General features: G+C 39.8%; 1 protein-coding gene across 9 annotated transcripts in view; it reads right to left on the bottom strand.

The window, feature by feature from the left end:
- The window catches only part of ADGRB3 (adhesion G protein-coupled receptor B3), a 466027-nt gene that overhangs the window by 232503 nt on the left and 209274 nt on the right, over positions 1–24250 (bottom strand). For all 9 annotated transcript variants that reach the window (XM_074581466.1, XM_074581468.1, XM_074581465.1 and 6 more), the window contains 2 exons: positions 23961–24067; positions 2124–2318 (listed from right to left, as the gene is read on the bottom strand). In XM_074581466.1, coding sequence (XP_074437567.1) covers positions 2124–2318; positions 23961–24067 — 302 coding nt within the window. The remainder of the gene's footprint in view (positions 1–2123; positions 2319–23960; positions 24068–24250) is intronic.

Here is a 24250-nt window from a genome sequence, read left to right on the forward strand (position 1 = left end):
ATTCTGGCTTGTATCAGGAATAGCGTGGCCAGCAGGAGCAGGGAAGTGGTCGTGCCTCTGTACTTGGCACTGGTGAGGCCTCACCTCGAGTCCTGTGTTCAGTTCTGGGCCCCTCTGTACAAGAGGGACATGGAAGCACTGGAGCATGTCCAGAGGAGAGCTACCAGGCTGGTGAGGGGTCTGGAGACCAGGTCATATGAGGAGAGGCTGAGGGAGCTGGGCATGTTTAGCTTGGAGAAGAGGAGGCTGAGGGGAGACCTCATTGCCCTCTCCAACTACCTGAAAGGAGGTTGGAGAGAGGTGGGTGTTGGCCTCTTCTCCCAGGTGAATAAGGACAGGACCAGAGGAAATGGCCTGAAGTTGCGGCAGGGGAGGTTTAGATTAGATATTAGGAAGAATTCCTTTACTGAAAGAGTGGTCAGGCACTGGAACAGCCTGCCCAGGGAGGTGGTTGAGTCACCATCACTAGAGGTGTTTAAGAAGCATCTAGATGTGGCACTTCAGGGCATGCTCTAGTGGCAGAGATTGTAGGTTGTTTGGTTGGACTCGATGATCTCAAAGGTCCTTTCCAACCATGAAGATTCTATGATTTTTTGCAAATTACTTTCATTTTCACCTTTTTGTCACTTTGATGACGGGCTAGAAAGTATGGAAGTATGTCATAGTGAAAATAAAAATTAAATACAATCCTCCAAAGTATGGTAGGATATGACATTTGTTTACATAGGGGAAAATCCCAGTTTCTTAAAAATCGACAGTAAAATTTAAAGTGATGTTACTGAGCCAGGGTTTCATTTTATATCATCATAAGACAGCAACAGGAACATTGCTTAATATATCCCCTGTGCAAAATATATGCTTCTTTCTGACTTCACATATTTTCCTGAACGCTATGCATTGTTTTTTGGATTTTACCTTAGCTTGTAATTTGTTAAACTATTTTTTTTTTTTTAAGTTTCAGTGCCTCTTTTTTAGAGAGTTTTAAGAGTTCTTGGCATTTAGGCTTCTAAATCCTGAAATACAGCTATTTCTTTGGTTTGAGAAATCTTTCGTTATTTCCTTCAAAATATGGTTTACCAATTTTTTCGAAATGATTAATCAAAATTATTAAAATAGTACTAATCATTTTGCCAACTTCTGACAGAATACTATTACGTATTTTGGAAACAGCTCTACATTGCTGAAAGGAACAGAACATTTGGCACTGTCATTAGTGGGAAAAGAATCAAAAAAACTCAACTCTGGAAAAATTGTCCTTTCCAAGACACCTCCATTTATCTGCATGCAGATATTCCAAAGTGTATTTATCATCTATGCTTATCTTTATACAAACAAATACATACACATGACACACAATAACTTCATTATTAATTTATGAATGATCATGAAACTCTCTTTTTCATAAAAAATATATACATCTACCTTCTTAGTATTCTTTTTCAGTATGTCTACAGTCTTTGAGAAGTGTCTAAAATTCTCAAATATAGATGAAACCAATATTCTGATTTGGAAGTCTTGTGAAATATTTATTTTAATAAACATTACACAATGAGTTGTGCAGCCTATTATGTAGGAATAATTATAGTGATTTTATCCCTGGTATTATTTTAATTGGCCTCTTGCACAAGAAGAGTTAATCTAACCTGGGAAATAGAAAATTCATATCAAATGTACTATCCATCAGTCCTGTGCAATTTTAATGAGGCTTTGTTTATTTGGACTGAAGAAGCAATGACAGAACTACACAAGTAAACCCTGTGGATAGATTTTTGAACTGAAATGAACTAGAACAAACAACACCAGTGAATTGGCTACTGCAAAAAAAAATAAAAAATGCCAACACATCCCTATCAATCAAACCAAACCTTGAAAGAGAAAGATACTGAAAATTTTACAAAGAAAGGATTTTACATTTTTCACTTGCTGCGTTGCTTTGGATAGTTGTCTCATTAAATTTAGCTGAGTCTTTTCCTATTTTACACTTCTATCTTAGTTTTATGTGAACAATGTTTATGCCTATTATTCAGAAGACTTAGTTTCTGCAGTGGGTAAAACAGGAGACAGGCAGTATACTGACATAAACTCCATCAATTGAAACACTACCCTTACAATGTTTCACTTACCTGCACACCATCAGATGCAGGTATGTAACTTGCTCTTTTAAATGTGTCTGTAACATTTCTGAGAATTTCCACAGAAATAAGAAGGTCCCCTGCATAAAAGTTTTTCCTCTGAGTTAAATCCAATAGCGTCTTGGTTACTTGGGACATGCCATCACCAGCCAACATCCTCTGTCCCTTGGCGAGGTGCTCTTTAATCTGTACCAGAAGAACAAAATGAGCATCAGAACCTACTTTACTGAGAAAAAGGTATGATAAATTCTAAACACAGCCAAAAATATTAAATATTGAAACCATTATAGTATTAAATATTAAAGCCATTATAAAAAGTTCATCCTGTTAAAGAGAAGACAAAATAGTACACTATGATGACAGAATTATGATGTTTATCAGAGAATCATGGATTTTATACTGAAAGATTCTGAAGTTGTCATGTTTCACCCATTTGCTTCTCTTTAGACACCAATAATTTCTCAACATCCATGTTCTCAAAGGATCTTCATGGTCTGGACTGCATCTCCTGCCATGATGTAGCAGGGAACTTGTCTTCCTCAGAGGAACAGCTGTACAACCACTGTTGCCACTCGTTAAAAAACCAAGAGCTCTAAAAGGATTAAATGCCAAGGCAGTCCTTGTTATAATGTAGTTTACTATAGGCAAGTATACCCTTCATCTCTGCCAGCCCAGCTTGGCTAGTCAATACAAGAGTGATGGTTTAGGTGGAAGCCGATTATGGTGCTCTGCTCTGCAGTACTAACAATACAAAGGTGCTAACTTTGAACAATCCTGTTTGTTTTTTTAAGAAATGCAAAATAAATTATTAATTTCTCCTACGTATCAGCCAAGAGAGCATACTTTAGTGGTAGCACTTCCAGTAGATCCATATAGGGCAATTGATAAAGGTAATCCAAAACATATATTCTGGTAGAAGAATAGTCCTGATAAGAAGCTAAATTTGTGGATCTGATTGATTAATTCTCAAAGCTGACTCAGCATCCCAGGAAGATGCATAGTGTATCACAAAGGTGTCACAAGGCCAGCCAACACTAAAAAAGACTGCATGGTTTAAACAACCTTTTTTTAAAATATGCATATGAATTTATGTATACAAATATAAGTTCTTCCAAATTGAAGCTAAATTAAAGAAAAGATAAATGACCTGAGACAGACCTTACTCTAAGCAGTAGGGCTGAAGAGAAAATTCTATGCAACTGGCAACCAAAATGCTGACCCTATCTCTGTAAATGTACCTTCAATTGCTTTCTAACTTGCCCTTATTACTGACAAAGGGAAGGATGACTAATGTAACATAATTTGGTGGTGAAGTAGAAGGAAGAGTGTAAATATACCCTTTGTCATTTCCAGACCTCCCCAGCCACTTTGTTCGGATATGTGGCACTTCATTAAAAATAAATAAATTAAAAAAAAGGATAGAATATGGAGTAAAAATAGAACAGTGATTACAAGGTTCAAAATCACTTTCATGACAGCAATTTAAAAAATGCAATCATCCTCTGACATACATGATCTAAATACCTTTTTTTCATGCTGTTGGGTCATATTTTGGTTACATTCTCAACCTGTCTTGAGATAAACTAGATATATGTAACGCAGCTGGGGCTGGGTAATGTGGCTGCTTCAAGTTACATCTATGGCCTTAAGTCATCTTCGTAGCAGCTGGGGATTGTTAGGGACCCCAACAGGCTTGCCCAATCCCTAGAAATACTTAAGGCTTGGCAGAACTCCTGCCACTGCTGCATGGGACAGGGAATGAATCTACTCTATACCATGAGTACAGAAGTACAAGCACAATTGTACAAATATTTTCAACACAAATTTCAGTGAGGAGAACTGAGGCAGTTAATTGATTTTAACAAATATTTCATCAGAAACACCTGTCTCAGCCCTCAGAATACTGTAATAAATAATTAGGCAAGAAGCTTGCTTGCAAAAAATCCTTTTGTGCAGTTTCTATTCACTTTAGAAAAAGGTTTTGAAAGTAATCTTGTATGAAAATAATAGTGGAGAAAACGGTGTGAAAATGGAAGAAAATTCATTTGAGTAAATTCAGGGATCTGGTATTGTATGCATAACATTATGAACTACTTTCTTGGGAACAAGGAAAAGCAAACAAAAACTTGATTTGTGTTTTTTCCTGTGAAATGTTGCCATTTGCCTCACCTGCTCACACACTGTTTCTGGATAGCAAATTAAAAGAGCATCAGCTTGCACAGTAACACGGAATAGTAGAACTTTTGCTGGAACTCGTCCAGCTGTTCATTGACCCCAGAGTGTATTTCCAGATTTTGAGGATTAATAATGTTCAGTGTGTCTTTAATCAAGCCAAAAGACATACAACATAAAAGACAGTTCACAAAGCTGAACTCCCAAATCTAACACGTGCCTCAGGATGTACTGTGGGAAAGGCACCACACAACTTGAAGGCAGAGCTTAAGAGAGAAAAAGAGGTTCTCTTAATTCCAGCAACAACAGCAAAATGATCAGTCCTCATAAAAACTCTACCACGCTTTTATGCTTCTATAAAACACTGGTAGGAAAGCTGCTGAACTATTTAGCAATTTTATATTGGATTATTTTGTTTCCTTTTGCTCCATCTGTATGTTCATTCCTCCATTTGTTTTTCCATGCTCTTGCTAGACTTTAAAATCACATTTTAAAGATGGCAGGGGCCAATTTGATGTTGGTTTTGGACCATGCATAGCACACAGAAATCTTGGTCTCAGCTGCTTTTGGAATGAAATAATAAATTAAAATGATCCCAGTTTTGACTGGTTCTTAGGCTTTTGAGCAAGTAAAGCTCTGTTTTCAGGGAAAAAAATTACAGATCTCTAGCAGCAGAAGTGGGAGCTGTAGTATACCCTATAGTGCTTTCAGCAAGACATTTTGATTGCTTTTGGACATACTGATAAAAAAGGTCTAGCAAGTGCCCACAATACCACAGGACTAAATTATTACACCTACTTCACAAGTAGCCAGAGTTGTGGTGCAGGTGGTTTCAAGTACCTCAGGATTATTGGCTCTTAAAATTACAGCTCAATTTGGAACTGTTTTTTTAAAAAAATGACATATCCATATAGCTCAGCTTCCCAGCACAAGTACCGTTTCTCCCTTGGGCCAGACCACTCGTACACAGCTTGGTAGGCACCTTTTCTTCACCCTCTCAAGCTCCGACCCAGAAGTACCTTTCCCTCATCCTTAGCTACCCCTCCAGGTCCACACTGCCTTGAGTTAGAGTAAGGGTAAGAAGTTAGAGAGGGTAAGAATTAGTAGCCTCTTTATTATCAGTTTATTAGATAATGTATTTTCTTGAAAGATAGCCTACAGCTCCTAAACACAACATTAAAATCACAGGCCATGCACTCAGTTGATATAAACTGGTGATACTATCAAAGCCAATGAACATGTCCAGATTAGTACGAGTTGAAGATAGTGGACTACTTGCATAGCTACCACAAGAATCTTTCTGAGTGAAAATACAGAATATTTTCAACACTAGTTAGTATAATGTCTTTCTCACCATACTGCTTATTTTCTATGCTATGGTCACTGTGATATTATGCACTGTCCAAGAATGCTATTTTGGCCACCACTCTAGGTCCTTGTAGTTCTCTGTGAAGGTCATTTTTTAGTGGTCTTACAGGCAGGCTTATTAAAAATAAAGTTTATGAGCCGAGAGATAGTGAAATGAAGCAGCTGTTAAAGTGATACTTCAGTTGTCAGCCCAACCTCTAGCCGCCTGCACTATATGGCTGCATACTTGAAAAATTACTGAAATGTTTAACTGGACTTTGACTCAGGGTCCAACTGTCTTTGTCCCTCGATTTATCAGAAAGTATGATATAATAAAAATGCCTCTTTACAAAGTCAGAGCTCCTAGGCCTTTGGCATTGGAGTACAAATTTATTACTGCATAATAATTATTGCAAACTTAGCAGCTAGACATGGTTTAAAAGGGCAGAAAACAATGAACCCTCAAGAAACCTATAAAAGATTGAAAAGAATGATTAATTTGAAGAGTAACTAAACCATCATCCTTTTTTCATTATTTTTTAGGATGATGTTGGATTCATGGCTAGGTATTACTAATGATGCCATTAATTCATTTTATGGTAGTGGGGACTATAAGAATCCGAATTAAGAAGCCTTTGATAGAAGTGAGGAAAGATAGTTTGAAATAAAAATATGTCCTGAAATTGCTCATAATCTGCAAATCACTTTGCTTTGCACCTCCACAACCCAACACCGATATTTTGTAAAATATTTTTCATAATGCTCTGAAGATGCAGAACAGGAAGGAATATTCACATCGCGTACAATAGCCACTTGATTTACACAACTGAACTAGAAACCTAAAAGATCTTGAGCGTGTTGGTTCTTCTAGAGAACAATCCAGAGCACCTGAAATCTTATCTTGAATCACAGACTCATAGAACCATAGGGTTGGAAGGGACCTCTGGAGATCATCTAGTCCAACCCCCTGCCAGAGCAGGGTCACCTAGAGCAGGTTGCACAGGAACGCGTCCAGGCGGGTTTTGAATGTCATCAGAGTTGGAGACTCCACCACCTCTCTGGGCGGCCTGTTCCAGGGCTCTGCCACCCTCAAAGGAAAGCGGTTCCTCCTCACGTTTAAGTGGAACTTCCTATGCTCAAGTTTGTGCCCATGACCTCTTGTCCTGTCCCTGGGCACCACTGAAAAGAGCCTGGCCCCATCCTCCTGACACCCACCCTTTAAGTATTTATAAGTGTTGATAAGGTCCCCCCTCAGTCATCTTTTTTCCAGACTCAAGAGACCCAAATCCCTCAGTCTTTCTTCACAAGAGAGGTGTTCCAGTCCCCTAATCATCTTGGTAGCCCTTTGCTGCACCCTCTCCAGCAGTTCCCTGTCCTTCTTGATCAGGGGAGCCCAGAACTGGACACAGCACTCCAGGTGCGGCCTCACCAAGGCAGAGTAGAGGGGGAGGATGACCTCCCTCGACCTGCTTGGCACACTCTTCTTGATGCACCCCAGGATGCCATTGGCCTTCTTGGCCACGAGGGCACATTGCTGGCTCATGGTCATCCTGTTGTCCACCAGGACTCCCAGGTCTCTTTCCACAGAGCTGCTCTCCAGCAGGTCATCCCCTAACCTGTACTGGTGCATGGCGTTATTCCTCCCCAGGTGCAGCACCCTACACTTGCCCTTGTTGAATTTCATAAGGTTCCTCTCTGCCCAAATTTCTAACCTGTCCAGGTCTCTCTGTATGTCGGCACAGCCTTCTGGTGTGTCAGCCATCCCCCCTAGCTCTATCCCCTCATACAGGTCATTGATGAATATATTGAAGAGGACTGGACCCAGTACTGACCCCTGGGGAACACCACTCGTCACTGACCTCCAACTAGACTCTGTGCCCCTAATCACAACCCTCTGACCTCTGTCTTTCAACCAGTTATCTATCCACCTTACTGTCCGTTCATCTAACCCATTCTTCCTAAGCTTCCCTATGAGGATGCCATCATGGCCAGTCATGCCATCACAGAAGGCTATCAGATTAGTCAGACATGATTTCCCCTTGGTGAATCCATGTTGAGTATTTCTGATAGCTTTCTTTCCCTCCACATGCCTTGAGATGATGACCAGAACGAGCTGTTCCGTCATCTTTCCAGGGATGGAGGTGAGGCTGACTGGCCTGTAGTTCCCTGGCTCCTCCTTCTTGCCTTTTTTGAAGACTGGAGTGACGTTGGCTTTCCTCCAGTCCTCAGGCACCTCGCCTGTTCTCCAGGACCTTTCAAAGATGATGGGGAGCGGCCCAGCAATGACTTCTGCCAGCTCCCTCAGCACTCTTGGGTGCATCCCATCGGGGCCCATGGACTTGTGAATATCTAATTGATCTAGTTGATCCCTCACTCGATCCTCCTCAACCCAGGGGAAGTCGTCTTCTTTCCCCGTTACTTTCCCCAAAGCCTGGGACTCCTGAGGGCTGGGCCGAGCAGTAAAGACCGAAGCAAAGAAGGCATTCAGTAACTCCGCCTTCTCTGCATCCTCCGTCACCATGGCTTCTGTCTCATTCAACAGTGGGCCCACAACTTCTCTGGTCTTCCTTTTGGTTCCAATATACTTGTAGAAGCCCTTCCTGTTGACCTTGACATCCCTAGCCAGGTTTAATTCCAAGGCGGCCTTGGCTTTCCTTGTTTCATCCCTGCACGCTCTGGCGGCATTCTTGTAATCCTCCCAAGGGGTCAGTCCATTCTTCCACTTATTGTAGACTTCCTTCTTCCACTTGAGCTACCTGACCTCTGTGGCTTCTAATCTTGAAGCTGGAATTGATAATACACCCTCAATAATTATTAATTAATGATTTTGCATTAAACCTACTTTTATAGTTACCAGCATTGAGGTCCAGAAAGGTCGGAATTAAAAGGTTGGAGACATTCAAGGCCAGGTTTGATGAGGCTCTGAGCAACCTGATCTAGATGTCTCTGCTTACTGCAGGGGGATTGGACTAGATGACCTTAAAGGTCCCTTCCAACCCAACACATTCTATGATTCTAGGAAAATGCTGAAATCTGTGTGCTTTAAGTTAGACACATAAATTAAAAAGGCAGAAAATATATTTTTGGCAGCAGAAATATTCCCATGGGTATAATCCTGCACTGAACAGGACTCATGCATCATGCTGATGTTTAACATATAATGTGATGTCATTGTGAGAAAGGTCTTCCTTTCAGATTTGAGAAAAACTTCATTACAGGCTGTTTTTTCTGATTATTGTCAGACAGTCCTTTAACTACTTCAGCAGAGAATCTAGAAGTTTCATTTACTTTCCCTTAATATAATTTATTTACAATTTACATTTACATTTGCAATTTATTTGTTTATTTTCAGTTTGTTTCGGTGTTCAAGAATATTATTTCATCCGTCTTTTAAAAGAAACAGAGTAGGATACAGCTACGCGTCTTCAGGTATGCATCTGAATATTTATCACCTAATGTCATATAAGAGTATTCTTCCTTTTCTATACATTCAACATTTCATGGAGGAGATTGCTAAAGCAATACAAAATAATTTTCCACTTTGTCATCAGTGAAATTAGTTAGTAGTCTCAATCTAGATCTTGACAACATATTAATAAATAAGCAGTTCCTGCAGGGAGGAAGGAAATCATATATTCCCTTTGTCTATAATAGAAAAGGGAAAAAGTAATTGGTATACATTGTGTCAAGGAAGATTAAGGATACATATTATGGAAAACTTTTCAACTGTGAAGGAAATGATGTACCATAGTTTACCTGAAGAGACTATGCAGTCTTCCATATTGAAGGCCTTAATAAAAGTCAAGAAAAACAAAATGCTGGAATAACGCAAATATAGCTGATTCTGATAGGATATAAGTTTGGGCTGCATGATCTCATTAATTTCCTTTCAGTTCTATAATTCTGTAACAGGTCCCTACAAATATTCTGAAACCAAACAAATGCCTCCTATAATTTACCCCAACGAGAAATGTCAAAGTTTAAGGAGTGCCCTGAAAGTGAACTTTTACCTTCCTGCATTTATCCACTGTCACGGTGTGCAATCTGATGCACCGAGTTCCTGCAGATACTGTGCCTCATTTTACCTCTGTGCGCTCAGCTGAAATCACTGCAACCCTGTGCTTTAAGGAACTTATTCTAAATTTACATTGATGAAAAGAACAATGAGGATTGTTTCACTGTATACAAACAGTCATCCCACTGTAATATACTACTTCTTAGGCAAAATACTCCTCAAACCAGTGATTTGTTTTTAGAGAAAAGGAGACAGTTTAATCACACAGAATCCTGTGCTGTTCCAGACGTCCACTGAATCTCTGCATGATTCAGAGATGCCAGAGAAATTGTATGTGCTCTTCCATACGTGATGTAGTGTATTGGAGAACCTTTGAAAGAAATAATCTAGTATCTGTGGAAGTCTGGTTTTAGAAGAAGGATGCGAACAGTTCAGAGGGACGGTTGGTTCTTTCTATACCCTTTTTCTCTACTCTCTTTCACAAGAAGACTCTTATTATTTTGCTCAAGAGATTTTTTTTGTCACTTTAACCCATTCCATAATTCCTTTTTTTTTTATCATCATCAATATTCTCACTTATTCTAGTCCTTGAGATATAACCACCAAATAGATGACAGTGAAAGTCGTTATCAAGGTTCAGTATTTTGATTTCTGCATGGATTCAACAAAATATCTTAATAGATATTTTGAATAGGTAAGACTGCTCCTCAGTAGAGCAACAAATGGCTCTAGAGATGAGAAACTGATAATCATTAAGGAGATCACTTCTTTTGGGGTTGGTTTTTTTTCTCTCCTTATACTTATCACTGTGTTTGTTGACCAGGATTTCTATTATTCTTTTATTAAGTACTGCTATTAAATGCTCCAATTATCTGTGATTAAATCCTGCTCACATTGGCATGCTGTGTGAGAGATCTTGTTGTTATAGTTGCTTCCTTTTTTAACTAGAGGGCATATATCTTCATGATTTGTGTTATCTATGTATAATGCCAACATGACAAGAGCAAGAGTTGGGAGGAAAAAGAGAATGACGACTCTGTGAGTGTTGTTTTCATTCTGTGGCAGACGTAACATTGCTCGAGGTAAAGTTTCCTGGCTGAGGCTGGGGGTCACAAAGGGACATACTACAAATTAGTTCCCTTTCTTTTTTTATAGTATGTGGTCATCCTGCTAAGTATGTATCCCTAAAACATAAAGCTCTGATTAACTGTTTCAATTTATATGTTTATTTGATTTAATCAATTTCTATATTTATTTGATTTTATGTTTCTATACAGCCATTCCAATGACAATCACTTCTGTTGGCAGGACAAACCAGAATGGTTTCTTCAAGCAAATTTGCATGACTGGGGAGCCCTAATTTCTGCATGGGAGTACTGCATTAAGTAATAGGCAAGAGAAAAATCCTTTGTGCTACACATACTTAAAAAATCTGAGCTTAAACATGGTGGGGGAATGCAACGAATGAAGTTGTGGACAAAAAAGCAGGGGAATGACTGTAAGGGTAAGATGCTGTGACCGCTGCTTTGCAGCTAGCTGCCTAGCCAAGTATCTGCAGTCATTCTGCAGCTGTGTGAGAGTGAGGGCTCCTGCAGTTCTGGTAGATTTTAAGAGAAAAGTACATTAATTCTTTCTCTATTGAGTTCCTAAATGGCCTTCATCTCTTGTTTTCCCTCTGGCCATACCCTAGTGGAGTTCACCTGTTGGCTGCAGTGTTGGTTGGTTTGGAATATCAATGTGATCAGGGAAAACTCAGCTGCTCACTGCTGCAGCAGACACAGCAGCAGCAGAAACCACAGGAGCACATTTCATTTAACACACAGATTACTCTTTGGTAAACCAGACATGGAAAAATGATTATAGATGCTGAGATGATAGTGGGACTTTTCTTTGAATTTAACAAGTGTGATTGGCTGGCTATTAAAAAGCAGATATTCAAAAGCAGAAAGAAAGAAAAGCAACTTATCCAGTTGAATTAAGTTGTGACGTGCTTACGCAGAATAGCAGGTAAATGTCTTCTGCCACTGTATAGCATCTCTAAGATTGGAGTGCATGTGTATGTTAGCAAGATCAAGCACTATAATTTCATGAATGGAGAAGGTACCACAGTAGCTTTAAATACAATTCATTCTCCTCATCCTAAGCTGTTCATTTCTGGTGCCTATTGTAACAGAGACAGTTATGAAAAAAGGAGCCATTCACTTGGGATGGAGCGGTTGGTTTCTAGCCTACATATTTCATATGAGTGGCTGAAGTATTGGGTTATTTCCTCTCTTTGACAAAGTGCATATTTATTTACAGAGAACAAAGCAGATCTCTCAGGAGACTTAGAAAGCCATACTAACTTTATAACATGGTGTTAAAAGCACTCAAAAAACCAACATGTCACTTGTGCTATGGATTTGGCAGGGCAGAGAAGGCAGAGCTTTCTCATAACCAAATGAGTGCCACCACCATCAAGCAAACAGAAATAGTGAACTCCTTAGCTTTTTTCCAAAGTTTTAATCTTCTCCCAGGCAGAATAAGAAAATGTTAGTGAGGCAGGTGAAAACTGTTGCCTGCCACAATCTCTTGATCAGTTGTTTTCTGATGAGAGAAAACAGTTTGCCATCCTCCTGTCCAGATACGGAGGTGACAAAACAGACCTGACTCCTGCAGATTCTGGGCTTACAAGGGAGGCAAGGCAAGGAAAGCAGATCATTTACTGACATAACTCCCCTGCGTATCAAAAGCTGTGAAGGTGAAGAGCTGGCATATACCAGTGTAAGGACAGAACCAAGAAGAAAAAAAAAGGTTGTTATAGAGGCCTGTACATTCAAATCTACAAAACTAAGCCCGGCTGCTTTGCTCTGCAGCTATATAAAAAGAAACGAAGCACTAAACTAGCAAAAAAGGAGCAGTAAAATTTTTAGGAGGAAGCCTTTAATTCCCCAGAGTACAGAAGTCATTTCACTGAGGAGGACATGGACAGGCTGATACGCTGCCCTTGTAATATAATTTGGAAAAACAAAATCGTCTCTAATGAGCTGCAGCTGAGCAAATTGTTATTCACCTCAGAGTTCTTTTTATCAAATTATATTTTAGCCAAGCACTTGCAAAATTGTGAATAACACTGCTGTAGAAAAAAAGGAAACAAAATTACAGTATGAACTGGAAGCAGCAGAAATGCATTTTTATGGCTATATTATCAGTTTGATATGAAAAGATTCACCTGCGTAAGTTCCCATACTCCTTTGTAAGTGCTAATATCTTGACACCAGTGTGATATTTCATATGCAGATTTTTCCTTCCTAACTCTGAAGAGTTAAGAGCTTTTTTGGTTTTCCAACTTCCCCTTTCTAATAGAAAAGCAGCCCAGTTTTCACAAACGCATGTTTGATTTAGGTGTTTTATCACCCAAATTGGCACAAATTAGTACCTTATTTTTATCGAAGCGACTAAATGCAGAATTTCATCATCCAGGTGCTACATAGGTTTAGAAAATGAGCTGTATTAGTACAGTTTTTCTGATAATACTGGAGATGACCTTCAGAAACAAAGTGTCTTGATGACAGGCTTTAGTCTTCTTCATTATCTATGAGCATAGTACAAATCTCTTCCAAACTAGAGTGTCCAAAAGCTGTTTAGAGGAAGTCTCACTTTAGGCAAAAGGGCTATTCCAGTGTGTGGTGAGTCAGTGATATATTACCTATATTTTTTTACAGTTACCTCACAAAATTATCTTTTTTTCTGATTCAATAAATCCTACCCGCATCCATCCCGTTTGGGCAACAAATGGGATGAGCTGGAAGCCATTGTGCAGCAGGACAGCTATGATGTAGTTGCCATCATGGAAACGTGGTGGGATGACTGTCATGACTGGAATGCTGTGATGAATGGCTATAAGCTCTTCAGAAGGGATAGGCAAGGAAGGAGAGGCGGGTGAGTGGCTCTGTACATTAGGGAGTGTTTTGATTGTATAGAGCTAGATTCCAGTGATGATAAAGTCGAGTGTTTATGGGTAAGGATGAAGGGAAAGGCAAATAAGGGAGATCTTGTGCTGGGAGTATGCTATAGACACCCAACCAGGATGAGGAGACAGATGAAGTATTCTATAAGCGGCTGGCTGAAGTCTCGCAATCGCCAGCCCTTGTTCTGGTTGGGGACTTCAACCTGCCGGGTATCTGCTGGAAACATAACACAGCAGAGAGCAGGCAGGCTAGGAGGTTCCTCGAGTGCCTGGAAGATAACTTCCTGACACAACTGGTAGGGGAGCCGACCAGGGGAAGTGCCTCGCTAGACCTACTGTTCACAAACAGAGAAGGACTAGTGGGAGATGTGGTGGCTGGAAGCTGTCTTGGGTTTAGTGATCGTGAAATGGTCAAGTTTTCAATTCGTAGCGATGTAAGGAAGGGGGTTAGCAAAAACTCCACCTTGGCCTTCCGGAGGGCAGACTTTAGCCTGTTCAGAACACCGGTTGAGAGAGTCCCTTGGGAGACAGTCCTGAAGGGCAAAGGGGTCCAGGAAGGCTGGACACTCTTCAAGAAGGAAATCTTAAAGGCCCAGGAGCAGGCTGTCCCCAAGTGTCGCAAGTTTAAAGGGTGGGGAAAATGGCCAGTCTGGATGAACAAGGAACTTCTGATGGGATTTAGGAATAAAAGGAGGGTTTACCACCTTTGGAAGAAGGGACAGGCAACTCAGGAGGAGTGCAGAGATCTCGTTAGGTTATAAAGAGAGAAAATTAGGAAGGCAAAAGCCCAGATGGAGCTCAACTTGGCCACTATCATTAAGGACAACAAAAAAAGTTTTTATAAATACATCAACAAAAAGAGACTAAGGGAGAATCTCCATCCCTTACTGGATGCTGGGGGGAAAGTTGCAACCAAGGACGAGGAGAAGGCTGAGATACTTAATGCCTTCTTTGCCTCCATCTTCAATACTCAGACCAGCTATCCCCAGGGTGTTCAGCCTCCTGAGCTGGAAGATAAGGATGGAGAGCAGAACAACCCACCCATAATCCAGGAGGAAGTAGTCAATGATCTGCTTCTGCACATAGACGCACATAAGTCTATGGGGTCGGATGGGATTCACCCAAGAGTACTCAGGGAGCTGGCGGGAGAGCTCACCAAGCCTCTCTCCATCATTTATCTACAATTCTGGTCAACAGGGCAGGCACCAGATGACTGGAGGGTGGCTAGCGTGACATCCATCTACAAGAAGGGTCGGAAGGAGGATCCGGGGAGCTACAGGCCTGTCAGCCTGACCTCGATACCAGGAAAGATCATGGAGAGGATCATCTTGAGTGAGTTCTCACGGCAAGTGCAGGGCAGCCAAGGGATCAGGGCCAGCCAGCATGGGTTTAGGCAAGGAAGGTCCTGCTTAACCAACCTGATCTCTTTCTATGACCACGTGACCTGCCTTCTGGATGCGGGGAAGGCTGTGGACATTATCTATCTGGACTTTGGTAAGGCCTTTGACACCGTCCCCCACAGCATTCTCCTGGAGAAGCTGGGGAATTGTGGCATAGACAAGTGTACTCTTCGCTGGGTTAAAAACTGGCTGGGTGGCCGTGCCCAGAGAGTTGTGATTAATGGGGTGAAATCCTCTTGTGGCTGGTCACCAGTGGTGTCCCTCAGGGCTCAGTTTCGGGGCCAGTTTTGTTTAATATCTTCATCAATGATCTGGATGAGGGGATTGAATGCTCCCTCAGTAAGTTTGCAGATGACACCAAACCAGGTGGGAGTGTTGATCTGCTTGAGGGTAGGAAGGCTCTACAGAGGGACCTTGACAGGCTGGATCAATGGGCCAAGGCCAACTGTATGAGGTTTAATAAGGCCAAGTGCCGGGTCCTGCATTTTGGTCACAACAACCCCAAGCAACACTACAGGCTTGGGGCAGAGTGGCTGGAAAGCTGCCCTGCAGAAAAGGACCTGGGGGTGCTGGTGGACGGCCAGCTTAACATGAGCCAGCAGTGTGCCCAGGTGGCCAAGAAGGCCAACAGCATTCTGGCTTGTATCAGGAGTAGCGTGGCCAGCAGGAGTAGGGAAGTGATCGTGCCTCTGTACTTGGCACTGGTGAGGCCTCACCTCGAGTCCTGTGTTCAGTTCTGGGCCCCTCTGTACAAGAGGGACATGGAAGTGCTGGAGCGTGTCCAGAGGAGAGCTACCAGGCTGGTGAGGGGTCTGGAGATCAAGTTATATGAGGAGAGGCTGAGGGAACTGGGCATTTAGGTTTAGATTAGACATTAGGAAGAATTACTTTACTGAAAGAGTGGTCAGGCACTGGAACAGCCTGCCCAGGGAGGTGGCTGAGTCACCATCCTTAGAGGTATTTAAGAAACATCTAGATGTGGCACTTCAGGGCATGCTCTAGTGGCAGAGATCGTAGGGGGTTTTTTGTGTGTATATGGTTGGACTCGATGATCTCAAAGGTCCTTTCCAAACATGAAGATTCTATGATTCTATGATTCTACCACTTAGAATGCATGCATAACAGAGTAGAAAATAGAAACAGCCCTATATATTCAAGTTTTTTTCTCCATTTACAGAAAAATCAGTTTCTAATACTCTGTGGTAAGATCTTATTCATTAATCGTTTTCATTAAAAATGGTCATACATGCCTCAGATATTCATTTCATAAAGATCTCATGAGATATGAAAACTCGTTGCTTTTCTATACCAAACTGTTTTAATGTCATTTTCATTTTCTGCATTAGTTCTGATCCAAGTCTTTTGATTCTTGGCTGTTTTTTTATTTTTATTTTTTGGGTGACTGGGGGAGGGGGTGAGTGGTTTCTTTGTTTTGGTTTGGGGTTTTTGTGTGGTTTTGTTTGTTTTGGGTTCTTTTTCTAATTTAGGTGGCTATCATCCATAGAATGGATTAAGAATACATGAAGAAGTCTTTAGCTATGCCTCTCAGAATCAGTTGTTCATACAAAGGATGATGTAGGATATTCCTAATGCTGGGTCTTGATTCTTAGTGTATCTCGCTATCAATGAAATTTGATAGGTTTCAAGGGAGAATAAAAATGAAATTAACTCTTATTTGAGGCATTTCAGTGACTCTTTTTTTCTCAGATACCATCTGAGGTAGGCTTGTGGGCTTTTAATCACTGATTCTATTCTTGGTCCTGCAGTCACTCACATCCAATACAAATAGTTGCATTTCTTTTTCTCCAGAAAGATTTTACACTGTTTATCCAAATGAATGAAGTAAAAAAAAACAAATTAAAAAAAAATAATCAAAGCATCAAAGCAGAGTATGAAATTTCTCGGCAGATCCAACCCATTTGAGGTGTGCTGGCTGAACATGAGAACTGAAAATTGAAAAAAAAAAAAGTCTTCAAGAATGTATTCTCCATTGAATTACTTGTAACAGTGAAGACTAGATGTCTTCCTATGAGACATGTTTTCCTATGAGACATATTCTAATCCAAGGAGAGGTCATGCAGGAAGTCATGATAATTAATCATGATGGTCCCTTTATAGACTTAACATCTAGAAAGCAATAAAGACCAAACTAGAAGTTAGATATCGCCTTATATACTAAACGATTGTTGCAGCAAGAATAATTAATAACTTACTAACATACACTTGAAATCCTAGACATGAAATAAATGCAAAAGACTAAATTTGAAGTTTGACCTGTCTCAAAGTATCAATTACACAGCCCAGTTGACTTGATTGTGGCAGCCAAAATACATACATGCAGTATGTATTTTGCTTTAATTTCTTTGTTCCACAAGATACGGTTTGCAATCTCTCATGGTGATACTAAACTTAACTTTATAGTGTATTCAGTCAGCGGAGTTGCATGATGTCTGATCTACTTATAAAATTTCAGATATGCAGAATAATACTTTGGAACATTTTGGAGATATCTTTCTTTTATGAAAACGTATCTTGGAAAATACTAGTCCAAATAAACATTTTTAGGTAAAATAATTAGGCAGACCATTTTCTGCTTCCAGATCAAAAGAAGAAAATAAACAATAAGGAGAATACTTCATAATATTATATAGTTTAAGTTTGGGTCATTATATCATCATCTAGTCTGCCTTTCCACATATAACAGTCCATTAAGCTACCAACAGATACTCTTTAAAGAGATTAAAATATGCTAGTTAGACCAAAGGAGTTCAGTTTTCAGAAAATGAAACTATTTGCCAAAGCTAGAAAGAGAGAATAGCTTTAACAAGGTCCATAACTTCTGCTGTAGCACTAATTGATTTGGTAGTATTGTCCAAAAACCCCAAACATGTCTATCCCACAGAGGAGAAAACACCTCCAAATTATGAGAATATAATCTGGAATTATAGAAAGCAGGGAAATTCCTCCCTATTAACTGAAATCTGGTGATAAGTATGTGACCAAGAACTATCCAGAAGGAACTGAAGAAAGGATATCCCCTACCACTAGATCTTAATCAACCATATGACTTTACTTCATCTCCATCCACAATAAAAAAGATACTTGGGCAGACTTTCTTTGCTGTAATCTGCTCTTTATCAAAAACAATTTTAACAAATTGTGCATCATTGGGCAAAATATTCCTTCTTAGCTGCAAAGATGACTGATGACAGTCCTGAAACACCACACTTGACTATGAGCATGTTCTTAATGCAATGCTGCAGGTACTGCAAACACACTAGGGCAATACAAGAAATCCAGAACAAAAACTGGTATCTGTGATATTTCTTCTGTTCATCAAGTTATTGCTTGATCCCTGAGGTCATGAATCCAGAAGGCAAAGCACACCTATTAATCGGTTTGCATTTTCCACTTATAGTGCTTTAGTAAGAATAATCCTAATGGGGTTCTTTAAGTATTGTTATTAGAGCTAACCAAATAATTTCCCAAGGGTTTATTTCATTATTTTGGCGGTTTTGTCCCTTAATTTGTTCAGTGAATAATTTTTCATATTAGTCATCCAGATGTATAAGCTGGTCAAACAGTATTTGTTGAAATCATTTGATGACTGATTTGTACCAAATGTCGGATAAATTATTCATGACTAATGGGTTCCATTATTCAAAGAGATCTAATTATCAACCCTAGTTTTAAAAGGGACCTGTATTCCATAGTGTACAAGTTAAAATAAACTAACGAAAGTACAGACTGTACATTAGTGGCATAGCTGAAGTGCATCATCCTCTTAACTGCTTTTACTCAAGCTCCTACACATGAATCCTGTAGGGCACTGTGCCCTCAAAAGAGGCAAGCTCACTGCCAATCTCCACTCCACAAGCCAAACCATTCCCCTTTACTGTTTCATCATGTTCCAGAGTGTAGTCTCTTCAGAGGCCCTGTAGTTATTATATTTTTACGATGACAGATATTTTCTGTGCTGTCATATGGAGAGGTATGAACATTAAGGAGGAACAGTGGCTAGGCACTAATTCAGAAGATAAATTCAGAGATAAATTTCCTGCTTAATTGGTCTCCCTCAGTTCCCCGTCAACAAAAAATGGCGATGTAGTAGAGCCTGATCTCCAGCGTATGTTGAGGAGATATATTAATGAAAGATTGTGAATTACTCTGAAACTGCTGTAATAGAATATTAAGTACAATACTGATATATGTATCAAAAAGTGGTTCTTGTATCTAGACAATTACATTTAACCAGTGGAAAACCCTGCTTTCTTCTGAGGTGCCAGTGCCCTGCATCTGAAGTGACAGTACATGCCTGTCCTGAGTAGAGACAGTAATTCTGCCTGTCAAATTCTGCAAGTAGCTGGAAAAAGAGCTAAATTAATCATGATGCTGGGGGTTATGAGCAAAGTATATTATCTTTAGCATTAAGAGTGTATTTTTAACTTTACTGACTCTTCACCTTTTGCAAATAGACTTCCAAATTGATTTAGAGATGAAAAGACAGTGCCATTTTAGCATGATTTACATAGCTACCATATTGGTCTCCATATAAGCCTTGAGTCAAGCTGAAGAACATGCAGCACTAGCTAGGTTTCTGTTACTTTCATACTGCCTATTAAGGATTGAAATTTTTCCCATGTCACTTCCATGATTCACAGGAAAACATAAGGCAACGTGCCTTGTGTTTGTGCGTAAGGCAATGAACCTACTGCAGCTACAAATAGTAAAGAAATGGTCTTCAGGGGTCAATCACCTGTGGTTATGTGGTAAAATTCTGCACTATATATAGCATAGAATTCTGGCTTAACATGGACATCTGCTGAAAACCTGTGTTAATGTTTGTAGGAAAAGATCATCTTCAGGAAGAAAGTAAAAATCATACTGATATTAGAGTGGACTTCTATGAATTAGCTTTTCAGGATTTCTCCCTTGTGTGAATTTCCAATTTTCTGGAGTCATGAGAGTCACAGAACCACAGAATCATGGAACGGGTGAGATTGGAATGGACCCCTGGAGGTCATCTGGCTCAAACCCCCAGCTCGACAAGGGTCACCTAGAACAGGTTGGCCAGGACCATGTCCAGATGGCTTTTGAATGTCTCCAGGGATGGAGACTCCACAAACTCCCTGGTCAATCTGTGCCAGTGCTCAGTCACTCTCACAGTGGAAAAGTGTTTCCTGATGTTCAGACAGGACGTCCTGCGTTTCAGTTTGGGCCCATTGCCTCTGGTCCTGTCACTGGGCACCACTGAAAAGAGCCTGGCTCTGTTTTCCTTGTACTCTTGCTTCTGGTACTTATGTACATTGATAAGATCCCCTCTTAGCCTTCTCTTGTCTAGTCTGAACAGCTTCAGCTCTCTCAGCCTTTCCTTACAGGAGAGATGCTCCAGTCTTTTAATCATCTTAGCGGCCCTTTGCTGGACTCGGTCCAGTAACACCATATCCCTCTTGCACTAGGGAGTCCAGAATTGGACACAGTACTCCAGGTGTGGCCTCGCTGCTGGACACATGCAGCCCTGACTTTCTCTGCTCACAGTCCAAGCTACCCAAATGCAAGGTGTTTTTACTATATAAACAGGTAAATAAAATAGCCATGGGAATATTGTCTAGCCCTGAGGCCAATGAGCACAGACAGCTTGTATCCCTCAAGCTAAAACTCTCTTTCCCTCCTCTGTCACAGAAGACAATGGTTTTATTGCCTGCTGTGAATGGTCTCTCTGCCATGCTATCCTCTAAAGGGTGCTAGACATCATTTGGGAGAGTGCTCATCGTCATGGTCTTAAATCATGTCAGGGAGTATGACATGATTTACACTTAGACAGCGTAGATGATTGCAAGGACAGTGTTTAAGCTTGGACAGTCAGCCTGTTTAGTTTATTTACTAGTATAACTGTAAGCTTCCAGTCCAGAATTTGTATAGCCAGGTTAGCAGGATCTGTGGACAAGGCAGTGTTCTCTGGCTCCCAGCATATGAAATGCTTTTCTTTAGAGAGTATTTGCTTGGGGACAGCACCATGTGAATTCAACTACATGCCTTCTGGGCTTGTTCTGGACCATATGTGCCTAGTTTGGAGGGCAAAGGGACAGGGACCTGTCTGTATTCCTCTAAGTAGGCATGCTTTAATGTATTAAGTATTGTATGTATATCAACTGCTTTAAATCAACTTCAGAAATATCATTTTTGAAGACTATACACCTACTTTTGTTTTGTGGATTTCAGGCAAGAAATGAAAGGGATTCAGTTCAGACTCTGATTTTACAGGAACATTCACAGAACTGAGTGACACCCCTCACTACTCCTGATCTGAGTTGGTAAAATAACGTTATTGGCAAGTTAAGCACACTAAGGCATCTCATAAATGCTTTCATAAGCACACATATTTATTATAGCAACACCGTCTGTCAGCAGCTTCCTTATAAAGCCCTATTTGCAGAGATTTATAGAGCTGACATATGTATCGTGGGGCGGACAAGCCTACATTTGCAGGGCGATGACCTTATAGGTCTTTACCTCTATTTTCTATGATTCTTTAAATATGCTGTGTTGTTCACTTTGAGAAGCAGTAAGATGTAAGACAAGCTCATTTTCTTTGTGAACAGCTCCCAGGTGTAAAAGAAATCCACTTTTCTCCTTTAATTTGTATGCATATAAACTAGACTGAAATTTTGTACAGCAGTAAGATGATATTTAGATGCTTGTGTAATTTTAAAGAAGCTTTAGCTATTTTTAAATGTTCTTTGGCAAAAGATTATTTCACAGTGTGGTCTAATCGTATTTGATATTTTGAAAAAGGAAATGTAGAAGAATAGATAAATGTGATCTGGGTTAGAAATGCCTCATTTTGTCCAACAATGACCCCTTCCTGCCAGGCAGACTAGCAGCTTTACAAAAAATATCAGTGCCTCACCAAAAGTTAGCCAGGTAAGTCAAACCATCGAATAACATGAAAGAGCATTTCCCACTGTTTGAGTTGCTTATGAATGACTTTTAGCAGTAACATAAAAAGAAAAGGCTGAATATCACTAAAGAATCAGTGGCATGAGGATCAATGCTATGAGTAAATGGTGATATGAAATGTAAAAAGGTAAGAGCAGAGAACAAAACTCTAAAGGAATGGTCTTCTGTTCAGGCAAGTGAAGATGAATAAATCCTTTAAAACATTTCAAAATCCTTTATATTTCATAAGTTTGTAAATTTAAATGCAAAAATAGCAAGTAAAAGAGAAGTAATTTGCTTTACTTTGAAATATCTCAATGTTTTTAATGACAAAATGTGAATTTTTTGTTCTGCAATATGACATTATTAATAATCAAAACCAAAATACAGATTCTAAGCAAATTAAATACAAATGTATAGCTCTCCATGCCCACAAAGTACATTTAGACATACTATATGCAGCTCTTGCAAAAAAATAAAATATCTAAAATATAAAATGCAAAAGAGTCACAGCCAACTTATGCTGGTTTTTTCCAGCATGAACACTAAAGGAATAGAGCAACATGCAGACAGATATATAAAATAGGGATGTTTCTCTGTAGCGGAGAAAATTGCTTTGACAATTTACTCTGTGTTATTTTAAAAATAATGCTTGCTTTGGCATACCCTGAAACTGAATCCCAGGCCTCAATTAAGTTGGAATCTAATGAAACAGAAATGCAGCTCAAAGGAATTCATCAAAATCTCTTCTAAATGGGAAGCTAGATTTGAGGAATGACAGCCAGGCTACCACTTTTCAAGATACCAAAGATTTTTAAACGTGCTACAGAAGTGCTCCACTTGGCTGAGAGGTTGGTAAATTACGAAGCACACAGCTATGCCTTCAGTGGCCTTCAGAAACGGATGCAGAGTAACAAAATTGTCCCCCTCCTTCTTCACTGACCTTGGCATCTGCGGAGTTGCTTCTCTTATATATATATATTCTCACTCCTCTCTCTGGCTGCAATCGCACAGTTGCTTTTATTTTTCCCCCTTCTTAAATACGTCATCACAGAGGTGTTACCACTGTTGCTGATTGGCTCAGCCTTTGCCAGAGGTGGGTCTGTCTTGGAGCCACCTGGCATTGGCTCTGTTGGATATGGGGGAAGCTTCCAGCAGCTGCTCACAGAAGCCACCCCTGTATTCCCCTCACTACCGAAACCTTGCCACGCAAACTCAATACGTGCAGGCAAAAACCATTCCCTGTGTGAATCTTCAAAGGAGCTCTTCCCACAATAGTATTAACCTGGCTGAATGCTTTGGCTATGGAAATAGAATGTAATCAATATACTTAGCATACAGCATGGTAGTGTATTTATAATGCAATATATACAATGTATTACATCTATCCACATAAACATATTTAGGCAGTACATAAACGTATAATGCATATGCTTTGCAAAGAAACTTATTGTTAAGCATACTAAAAATACACCCATAATATTTCTTCATCTAGAGTTACTTTACTTTTTCCAAGACACTGCAATAGCTATACCCTATAGTAATTTCCTATTGTTACGTTCGAAGCTGAAATTCTGAATTTCATAGCAAAAAGAAATACCATTTCTGACTTCCTAGTGTGTAATTAAAGAATTTAAGGTATTATAAAATTACTCAGCAAGTCATTCATTCAGTAAATCTAATTTATTCACATCTCATTTTTCCAGTAAACCAAAATGTGTATCTTACCTCTGACCCCTATAAAAATTTCACACAGTGGACATGAAAAAAAGGAATCCAATTGATTTTTCCATTTCTACAGTAAGACAAAGCTTCTTTCACTCAAACACCACCAATACAAAAAGATCAGAATAATATACATGAATATAAATTATACTTAGGTCTATTTTCCTCCTGGCATTTCTTATCAGAAATCTGACTTGAGAGTAAATAAGTAAGGTTTTTTTTCACAGCAATGATTAGTAATGAATAAACAGAGCAAGTACTAAAGCTGGCTTTGCACCTACTGAATGCTGCAAGTGTCTGTACTCATTTGATATGCATCTAGCAAAGCTTGGATGTTCCCAGAAGGCCACTCCATGAACACTGAGAGAGCAGCGTCTGCTAGTGGTGCCTGTAAGTCACAAAGAAGACAGAAAATATTTATATAAGTGAGAGCAACTGGAAAGAATGAACCTTATTTAAACTGCGTTCCATGCTATTTTAAAAGCACACACAGAAACAATTTCATGCAATGATCATCAGTATATTGAGAGTAGTATAAGATTCTGAAACACTTTCCAGTGTTCACTCGGTG

Source organism: Larus michahellis, chromosome 3 (assembly GCF_964199755.1).
Source record: "Larus michahellis chromosome 3, bLarMic1.1, whole genome shotgun sequence".
NCBI classification, from domain to species: Eukaryota; Metazoa; Chordata; class Aves; order Charadriiformes; family Laridae; genus Larus; species Larus michahellis.